The sequence below is a fragment of the Notolepis coatsorum genome (assembly GCF_963971535.1).
Source record: "Notolepis coatsorum genome assembly, chromosome: 10".
NCBI classification, from domain to species: Eukaryota; Metazoa; Chordata; class Actinopteri; order Aulopiformes; family Paralepididae; genus Notolepis; species Notolepis coatsorum.
The window spans coordinates 95,997,863-96,009,102 of NC_140174.1; the positions used below are offsets into that span (position 1 = coordinate 95,997,863).

At 42.6% G+C, this 11,240-nt stretch overlaps 1 protein-coding gene across 2 annotated transcripts in view; it reads right to left on the bottom strand.

Moving 5' to 3' along the window:
* The window catches only part of ankrd13a (ankyrin repeat domain 13A), a 44,358-nt gene extending 43,728 nt beyond the window's left edge, over window positions 1–630 (bottom strand). For both annotated transcript variants that reach the window (XM_084322828.1, XM_084322827.1), the window contains exon 1: window positions 170–630. In XM_084322828.1, the coding sequence (XP_084178954.1) occupies window positions 170–271 (102 nt within the window). In that variant the 5' untranslated portion in view covers window positions 272–630. The remainder of the gene's footprint in view (window positions 1–169) is intronic.
* Window positions 631–11,240: the final 10,610 nt, after the last annotated feature.

The following is an 11,240-nucleotide window of genomic DNA, read 5'->3' on the forward strand; positions in this document are numbered from 1 at the left end:
GACCAGCTCAATCTGATGATGCTGCCTGGCCTACATTAACATTAGCTGGCTATGGAGATCAAAATAGCTCACATATGAAGCTCGGCTTTATCTAGCTAGCTAGCTAGCCGAGTCAACTAGTACTAGATGGCTTAATATTAGGTAGCCCGGTGTTCATCCTTTTACAAACCTGAGGTAGCTCGTTCTCCAATTTCCTGTAATCATTCTCCCAGACCGAGGAATGCAACGGAAACTTCAGCCTAATATCTTCGCTAACGTTAGCCGTGGACATCTTCCTATTTGCGTTAGCTTCTCAGCAACTAAAAGGTTAGTCAGCTTATAATTTTAGCCATGTGGAAAAACTGCGCCAAACCTTAGTTTATAGCTTCATTTAAACTCAATATACGCATCATCGCTTCGATATTGTCACCAATAATGTCGAAATGTGCTACTAACCGGTCGGTAGCCAACTTTACCCAAAGCTTTCCCCAAATAAAACTTTTGAACAAGGAAGTGTCAAGTCCACACTATTATGACAGGGGTGCTGTGGAATCCAATAAATATTGTCCAATGTATTTAGACGGCTAAACGAATCCATTCAATATATACAATTATTAAAATATATAATTACTGATATTGCATCGATCCAGTTCGTATAGCAGAAACGTATTTACAATAAAAACAAACACCCCTTTGACAAAACGAGTAGTTGCGTCCAGAGTAGACCTTACCATTCGTCGCTATATATTAGGGGGTAGTTGTCATATATTACTGTATAAACCATATTTGATTAGCAATTACGTGTTATTGAAACACATAAATTACGAAGAAACTATTATGTGTTGTGCCTCAGTCCTGTCCGCGTTTAAAACAAAAACATGTATCCAGTCATGTAGATAATTCACTCCTGATTTTACCTAGTACATCATAGATTTGATTGCGCTCGCGCTTGGCATGTCACGTTCCAGAAAGTCTTCAAGACCCGGCTGCTTGAAGCCTTTTTTTGCGCTCTGATTGGCCAGGTCATGTGACATGAGCGCCAATCGTGGGACGGCAAGTTTCTACACTGGTTTAACCTCGTTCCCAGCTTTATCTCCAGAGATAAAACACTGGTTAAGCTTAGGCACTCTTCGAAGTTGGTTATGGTTAGAGTTTGTCTTAGAGCGTGACGGCAAGTTCTTTCGCCGGTTAGGCTTAGGCACTCTTTCGAAGTTGGTTAAGGTTAGAGTTTGTCTTAGAGCATGGCGATAGAACGCCAGGTAGTTTGCAGGCTGTTCGACGCGGAAATGGGCAAACACGCTATATAGCACATGTCACATGACCTGGCCAATCAGAGCGCCGGAAACGCGGATGCGTTGTAAAAAGGCTACACGCGACCCACTTGCGTGTATATTTAACCGAACGCGGAAGTGAAAGTCCGTTAGGGAAAATATACACGCGACCCGGCTGGCGAATTTCCATCTACTGGCGTACCACGAACCAAGTGTACACCACCATACTTTATTGTATTCATTATGCCCATTGCTGACGTGATGAATGGTTTAGTTTGTACTTGTTGGCTGTCGCTCCGCTGCATCTCTGGTCTGCTGCATCCCCTTAACAATTGTGTGTATTGAAAGGTGGCTACGTGGCGTAGTGGGCAAGGCGTTTTCATTCATTCATTCATTCATTCATCCTAATGTGCAGTTTCCTCCCCCTCCTATGTATATATTTTCTGTTAGGATCTCTGTTTAACAGTAGGCTACTGTATATTTGCATATCTTGTATCACAAATGTAACAGTACTGTATTTGTATGTCATAAATGTCATGATATATCTGTATATCTGTATGTCATAAATGTCACTATGAATTGAAAATGGGGGACCCTGATGTAAACAAGACGAAAGTATTTCTCTGGTCTGCATCCCCTTAACAATTGTGTGTATTGAGCAGTACTGTATTTATTTTACCCATTCTGCAATCTGTTAATAAAGTTTTCAATCAATCAATCAATCAACAATCAAACATAACCTAATGCGTCCGTGTACGTTCCTGGCAATTACTGAATACAAATTACATGGCAATGTTTGTCATTGTAATCTCTTTGTAATCTGATTACTTTTGGATTACTTCAAAATGAAACATTGAAAATATTCCACTTTATACAAAAATGGATGCAGTTCCACAACAATTTTTCTTAAACATAATTAAAACATTTTCAATGCCAATAAAATGCATTTTGCATATCCGGTATTGACAGTTGGTCAAATCAAATTTCCATTAGAAACAGTACTGGAACAAACTGGAACACAATATGTGATGCTGTTTCTTTTGTGTACGTTTTTGTTGATTTTATTTTATTTTATTGATGGATTAAAAACACACAACAAGGATCCAAAGGATAACATGAGAAAGAGTAAAACCCTTATTTCCGTCATGGTCCCAGGGCTGTTAGGCCACAACAAACACAAATAATACAAAACTCATACATTTAAAACATTATAAGACTAACCTCGCTAAAATTGTATACCCCACAATAACTAAAAACTGACAATAACACAAAACTCATACATTTAAAACATTAAAAGACTAACCTATCGCTAAAATTGTATACCCCACAATAACTAAAAACTGATTGAAAACCCATTCAAACTATAGGGGGCTATTCCTCTATTCTGTCCATGAGCCACTTCCTGACGCTTCTTTTGAAGCTGTGGAGGCTCAAGCTCTGTTTGATGGGGATAGGCAGCTTGTTCCAATCCTGGGCTCCAGAGAAAGTAAGGGAGCACTGGCCCAGTTTGGATCGGAAAGAAGCAGGCTTCAGGTTTGCTATGCTTGCTCTAGTTCTGTGGTTGTGGGATTCGTTGACCGGGGTGAAGTAGTTCTGGAGGTATCTACGAACAGGTCGAAAAGTACCTAGCGGAAAAAAATCTAATCTACGAATTCCAATCTGGCTTCAGAACATCCCACTCCACTGACACATGCCTTCTCTATTTGAATGACCACATCAAACAAGAGGTGGACGCAGGCAAATACTGCGGCATGGTCATGCTGGACCTACAAAAGGCCTTTGACACGGTCAATCACTCCATTCTGATTGACAAGCTAAAAGCAATTGGTTTTGATAGTCTATCAGTGAGCTGGATGCAATCCTACCTTGAGGGGAGGGAACAGATGGTGGAGGTAAACGGTACCCTATCCCCCCCCCTCACAGTGAGCTGTGGTGTTCCACAAGGAAGCATACTAGGACCGCTACTGTTCCTAATTTATGCAAATGACATGTCGTCAGCTTGTGACTGCAACTTGTTCCTGTTTGCGGACGACTCAGCCCTGCTGGTCTCTGACAAGAACAAGTTACAGGTTGAAAAAACCCTCAGCTCGGAACTAGGCAGAATCTGCATATGGCTCGCTGATAACAAACTATCATTACACATGGGCAAAACAGAGTCCATTCTCTTCGGTTCAAATAACAAACTCAGCAAGACCGACGGCTTCTCAGTTACAGTGGGTGACAATATTGTCACAAGGAAAGATGAAATTACCTACCTGGGGTCCATCCTAGAGGCTAATCTCTCCTGTGACAAAATGGCATCCAATGTAATAAAAAAAGTCAACCAACGAACTCGATTCTTGTACCGGATCTCCTCTCTGGTAAACAAGAACACCCTGAAGACTCTGGCAGGAGCACTCATTCAGGGGTACTACGACTATGCTTGCACCTCATGGTACCAAAGCACCTCAAAGGCGCTAAAAACAAAATTACAAACATCTCAAAACAAACTGGTCAGACTACTGCTTGACCTTACTCCTAGAACCCACCTCACCCCTGCCCACTTCGACAACCTAGGATGGCTTAGAGTAGACGACAGAGTACAACAACTTGCAATGGGCCTGGTCTACAAGATACACTACACGACCAAGGTACCCATGTACATGTCAAAATACTTCCCAAAGGTCAGTGAATACCACGATCACAACACCAGAGGGAGCTCCACAAATCATGTCAAACCCAGATTCGGCTCAAATAAGGGACTAAACACGTTTCGCAATTATGCCACATCAATGTGGAACGCCCTACCCAAAGCTGTAAAGGAATGTGGATCACTACCCACTTTCAAAACCTCTCTCAAGGGACACCTACGGGAGACTGCAATTCAACACTGGCCCCTGTAAATATCCTAACCCAATCATTCCAACCCCCTCCAATGTACAGTCATTTACCTAGTATGGTTTTGTCAATAGTTCAATGTACAATTGTGTTTGTTTGTACAGTGTCTCCTCCCCCCCCCCCTCAATGTACAGTGTTACTTGTTTATACAGTATGCCCCCCGCCCCCCCCCCCCCCCCCCCAACCACCTCCAATGTAAATTACCCAGTATGGTTGTCAATATCCCAATGTACCCAACCCCCCCCACCCAACCTCCAATGTACAGTTTCTACGTCAAATGTATATACTCCCTTTTCTTGACTCCTTCTGTATCACAAACAGTACTGTATTTGCAAATCTGGTATGTCATAAATGTATAGATGTAGCAGTACTGACTATCTGTATGTCATGTATGTCATATATGTCTATATGAATTGAAAATGGGGGACCCTGATGGAAACAAGACAAACGTCTTTCTCAGGTCTGCATCCCCTTAACAATTGTATGTATTGAGCCGTACTGTATTGTACCCATTCTGCAATCTGTTAAATAAAGTTTTCATTCATTCATTCATTCATCTAGGGGACCTTTGGTTTATGATATTGTGCACTATGTTCAGTCTGAGCTGGGTAACTCTGGCCTCCACAGGAAGCCAGTTTAGCTCCTGGAAGTGACTCCTCCCTATGTGGGTGCGAGGGCCAAGACCCATTACCACCCTTACCAGCTTATTTTGGGAAACCTGAAGCTTCTTTTTTATGTTCACTGTCAGGCCCTCGAACCACGACACGCTACCATAGTCAAAGTGGCAGAGTACTAGGCTATTTGCTAGTAGCCTGAGGCTATCTCTGCCAAGGAGGTTGGCTTTCCTAGCTAGGTACCTGGTGCGGGCTTTGCCCAGTACTTGGGAGGCCATAGCCTCCCCATCTAGGCTCCCGTCTATCATACAGCCTAGATACTTCGCTTTTTTTTGCTGTTTTAGGGTTACAGCTCCTAGCTGGATGTTAAACTCCTGTGCTTTCCTGAGCTTGGGCTTGGAGCCTAATAGTACTGCCTCTGTCTTACCTAGGTGAAGAGAAAGCCTGTTGTCCGAAAGCCACCTGCTGACCCCTGCAAGTTCTTCACCTAGCATCTGTTCTAGTGTGTTCTGATCCTTGTGTGAGACTAGCAGGGCTGAGTCGTCTGCAAATAAAAACAAGTTACATGAGCATGCTGCTGACATGTCATTTATGTACAGTAAAAAAGGAGAGGTCCTAGCACGCTTCCTTGTGGGACCCCACATACAATGGGCTTGGCCTCTGACATAGTGCCACTGACCTCAACCCGCTGCACCCTATCAGCAAGGTAGGAAGAGAACCATCTGACCACTGTCTCAGACATACCCAAGGCCTTAAGCTTGGAGAGCAGTATGTCATGGTTCACTGTGTCAAAAGCCTTCTGTAGGTCTAGAAGAACTAGCCCACACAGCTTACCTGAATCTATCTCCCTCCTGATACTGTCTGTAAGATAAAGAAGACATGTTTCAGTAGAGTAGGACTTCCTAAAGCCGGATTGGAGGTCGTACAGGAGGTCATGGCTGCTTGCATATTCCTGGACTTGTTCATGGACTATCTTCTCTAGGACTTTGGATAACACACTTAAAATTGAGACTGGTCTATAATTGCTGGGGTCAGATTTGCTCCCTTTTTTATATATAGGGATGACTTTGGCATTCTTGAAGTCGGTGGGTACCTTGCCTAGGTCCAGGGAGAGGTTAATAATATGGGTTACTGATGGAGCTATAACTCTGGCTGCATCCCTCAGAAACCTGGCACTGATGCCATCTACACCTGTGGCCTTCTTGATTTTGAGCTCACCCAGCATCGCAGCCACTTTGACTACTGACACCTTGCTTAAGGAGAACGAGTTTGCCTTAACCCCTCGTTGGCTATAGTAGTTGGCAACAAAGTCTTCACCAAACTGCTCTGTCTTGGGAGGTAGGTTAGAGACAAGCTTACCTGCTACCGATGTAAAGAAGTTATTAAAGATTGTGGCTACATTCTTTTTATCAAACTCCATTCCCTTGTCTGTGGACAGGCCTATGTTGGACTCAGTAGTCCTTTGGTTGGCATCGCCCCCACAGCCTAGCTGCTTGAGGGTTTTCCACAGTTTAGTTGGGTCATTGCTGTTCTCCTTGATGGTTTCTGCAAAGTATTCTCTCTTAGCTATCCTGATCTTTTCCTGAGTCTGGTTCCTGAGTTTTTTGAAGTGATCAAAGTCAGCCTTATCGTGAGAATGGTTAAACTTGGCTAGGGCAGAGTCCCTCCGTTTGATACTATCACCTATGGTGTGGTCAAACCATGGGTCTGATCGCTGCTTCACTCTGGTTTGCCTAAGGGGGGCGCCAAAAAAAGAAAATACAAAAATTAAAATTTTAATTTTTAATTTTTTTTTTAATTTTTTTTTTCTCTGCGCAGTTTTGGCACCCCCCTCTATATCTGCAACCATTATTTTTACATAAAAAAAATCTAACATAATGGAAAATGAGCCAAAAATCTAAAACGGTCGGTCGGTCTGAGCCTCAGCTTTAGGTGTTCACAGTCAGAACATGCTAGAACGCTGTGCATTGATGGGTATTGGTCAAGTGTTTATAGAATTGAGCGTTGAGGAAAGAAAGACTAACGTTAGAGAACTATGAAGAGGCAAAAGCCATCCGGCCATACAGTTTAAAAAGAGAAGAAAAGAAGAAGACGAGAAACGTGCCAAGGTGAAAGGTATGCAATTTTGTACAACTTCCAAAACCTGCCACACCAAGAGCTGATGAAGCAAGCAGAGGCACTTGTACACACCTTGGCTTAAACCATGGAGGGCAATCTGATTTGGATGGTAGAATAGAAGAGCTCCAATTCAATTCAAGAGGCTCCTCCGAGGACCAATATTCTGATAACTATTTTTTATTACAAATACTGTTTGTATTTGTAGCTACTTGTGGTAAATAAGCAATCACTTGCTAGAGCTATATTGCTTCAATTCAATTTCAAAGTTAGCATACAATATTGAGTTTAAAAACTATTAAATTCAGAGTGACACATATTTCGACCCATGAATACCTGCCCCGGTAATCAAAAATCAAATCAAGCTTCCTTGACACTGTAACTATAATCAAATTACTAATAGTTACTTATTTTTTGTAATCTGATTACGTAATCCCGATTCGTTTTTGTCAGTTATAGTTACTACCCAACCCTGGTTCCTGGGTCCGTGTACGTTTTGATAGTTCGTTTTTCGTTTCAAACGGAAATACGAAATACGAGGTGTTTTCAAATGACATGTCGTCAGCTTGTGACTGCAACTTGTTCCTGTTTGCGGATGACTCAGCCCTGCTGGTCTCTGACAAGAACAAGTTACAGGTTGAAAAAACCCTCAGCTCGGAACTAGGCAAAATCTGCATATGGCTCGCCGACAACAAACTATCATTACACATGGGCAAAACAGAGTCCATTCTCTTCGGTTCAAATAACAAACTCAGCAAAACAGACGGCTTCTCAGTTACAGTGGGTGACAATATTGTCACAAGGAAAGATGAAATTACCTACCTGGGTTCCATCCTAGAGGCTAATCTTTCCTGTGACAAAATGGCATCCAATGTAATAAAAAAAGTCAATCAACGAACTCGATTCTTGTACCGGATCTCCTCCCTGGTAAACAAGAATACCCTGAAGACTCTGGCAGGAGCACTCATTCAAGGGTACTACGACTATGCTTGCACCTCATGGTACCAAAGCACCTCAAAGGCACTAAAAACCAAATTACAAACATCTCAAAACAAACTAGTCAGACTACTGCTTGACCTGACTCCTAGAACCCACCTCACCCCTGCACACTTTGCCAACCTAGGATGGCTTAGAGTAGACAACAGAGTACAGCAACTTGCAATGGGCCTGGTCTACAAGATACACTACACGACCAAGGTACCCATGTACATGTCAAAATACTTCCCAAAGGTCAGTGAATACCACGATCACAACACCAGAGGGAGCTCCACAAATCATGTAAAACCCAGATTCGGCTCAAACAAGGGACTAAACACGTTTCGCAATTATGCCACAACAATGTGGAACGCCCTACCCAAAGCTGTAAAGGAATGTAAATCACTACCCACCTTCAAAAACACTCTCAAAGAACACCTACGGGAGACTGCAATTCAAAACTGGCCCCTACAAATGTCCTAACCCAGTTGTACAATAAAGACCAAGCATGGCTTTGTCAGTATTCCAATGTACAGCCCCACCCAACCCCACCCCACCTACCCAACCTCCTCCAATGTACAGTTTCCATGTCAAATGTATGTCAGTATTCCAATGTACAGTGTCCCGTCCCCCCCACCTCCAATGTACAGCCCCACCCCACCTACCCAACCTCCCCCAATGCACAGTTTCTATGTCAAATGTATATACTCTTCTTCTGGATTTTTTTAGTATCACAAACAGTACTGTATTTGAAAATCTGGTATGTCATAAATGTATAGATGTAGCAGTACTGTCTATCTGTATGTCATGTGTGTCATATGATGAATTGAAAATGGGGGACCCTGATGGAAACAAGACGAAAGTCTTTCTCAGGTCTGCATCCTCTTAACAATTGTATGTATCGAGCTGTACTGTACCCATTCTGCAATCTGTTAATAAACTTTTCAATCAATCAATCAATCAAACACTATACGACTAAGGTTTGATTGATTGATTGAAAACTTTATTAACAGATTGCAGAATGGGTACAATACAGTACAGCTCAATACACACAATTGTTAAGGGGATGCAGACCAGAGAAAGACTTTCGTCTTGTTTACACCAGGGTCCCCCATTTTCAATTCATCAGGACATATATGACATACATGACATACAGATAGTCAGTACTGCTACATCTATACATTTATGACATACCAGATTTGCAAATACAGTACTGTTTGTGATACAGAAGGAGTCAAGAAAAGGGAGTATATACATTTGACGTAGAAACTGTACATTGGAGGAGGTTGGGTGGGGGGGGTTGGGTACACTGGGATATTGACAACCATACTGGGTAATTTACATTGGAGGTGGGTGGGGGGGGGGGGGGGCACATTGTATAAACAAGCAAAACTGTACATTGAGGGGGGGGGGACTCTGTACAAACAAACAAAATTGTACATTGGACTATTGACAAGACCATACTAGGTAAATGACTGTACATTGGAGGGGGTTGGGTTAGGATATTTACAGGGGCCAGTGTTGCATTGCAGTCTCCCGTAGGTGTCTCTTGAGAGAGGTTTTGAAAGTGGGTAGTGATCCACATTCCTTTACAGCTTTGGGTAGGGCGTTCCACATTGATGTGGCATAATTGCGAAACGTGTTTAGTCCCTTATTTGAGCCGAATCTGGGTTTAACATGATTTGTGGAGCTCCCTCTGGTGTTGTGATCGTGGTATTCACTGACCTTTGGGAAGTATTTTGCCATGTACATGGGTACCTTGGTCGTGTAGTGTATCTTGTAGACCAGGCCCATTGCAAGTTGCTGTACTCTGTCATCTACTCTAAGCCATCCTAGGTTGTCAAAGTGGGCAGGGGTGAGGTGGGTTCTAGGAGTAAGGTCAAGCAGTAGTCTGACCAGTTTGTTTTGAGATGTTTGTAATTTTGTTTTTAGCGCCTTTGAGGTGCTTTGGTACCATGAGGTGCAAGCATAGTCGTAGTACCCCTGAATGAGTGCTCCTGCCAGAGTCTTCAGGGTATTCTTGTTTACCAGAGAGGAGATCCGGTACAAGAATCGAGTTCGTTGGTTGACTTTTTTTATTACATTGGATGCCATTTTGTCACAGGAGAGATTAGCCTCTAGGATGGAACCCAGGTAGGTAATTTCATCTTTCCTTGTGACAATATTGTCACCCACTGTAACTGAGAAGCCGTCGGTCTTGCTGAGTTTGTTATTTGAACCGAAGAGAATGGACTCTGTTTTGCCCATGTGTAATGATAGTTTGTTATCAGCGAGCCATATGCAGATTCTGCCTAGTTCAGAGCTGAGGGTTTTTTCAACCTGTAACTTGTTCTTGTCAGAGACCAGCAGGGCTGAGTCGTCCGCAAACAGGAACAAGTTGCAGTCACAAGCTGACGACATGTCATTTGCATAAATTAGGAACAGTAGCGGTACCCATGTACATGTCAAAATACTTCCCAAAGGTCAGTGAATACCACAACCACTACACCAGAGGAAGCTCAACAAATCATGTTAAACCCAGATTCGGCTCAAACAAGGGACTAAACACGTTTCGCAATTATGCCACATCAATGTGGAACGCCCTACCCAAAGCTGTAAAGGAATGTGAATCCCTAAACCCACATTCAAAACCGCTCTTAAAGAGCACCTACGGGAGGCTGCAATTCGAAACTGGCCACCGTAAATTACAGCCTAATAGACAGTCTCCTCCCCACCGCATGTATATATTCCCTCCCCGCCGTATGGATATTTCTCTCCCACCCACCCCCTCCTAATGTACAGTCCCCTCCCCATCATATGTATATACTCTGTCAGGATCTAGGGATAACAGTACTGTATATTTGAATACCGTTTATGTCACAAATGTATCACTAAATACCTATATCTATATGTCCCTATGCCATAAATGTCATGTATGTTGTGTATGCGCTGCTGTCGGGACAAAACCTCATAACTCCAAAAACCCAACTTTTCAGCAGATGAAAAAAACTAACACAGATTTGAGGGTGAATAGAGTTAGGAGGTTTAGACAGATGATCGGTTTAATGCTTTCCCATTGTTTAAACTTTGTAAAACCCACACACACATATGGAGGATGATCTACGGAGTTGATTTATATAATAAAAAAATAAATAAAAAATGGAGTTATGAGGTTTTGTCCCGACAGCAGCGGTATGTCATAAATGTCTATATGAATTGAAAATGGGGGACCCTGATGGAAACTAGACAAACGTCTTTTTCAGGTCTGCATCCCCTTAACAATTGTGTGTATTGAGCCGTACTGTATTGTACCCATTCTGCAATCTGTTAAATAAAGTTTTCATTCATTCACACCAAAATACGAAAAACAGCTCCGTATTTCAGTTTTTTCGGTTTTGGTTTCAAACGGAAATAGGAAAACCCCTCGTAA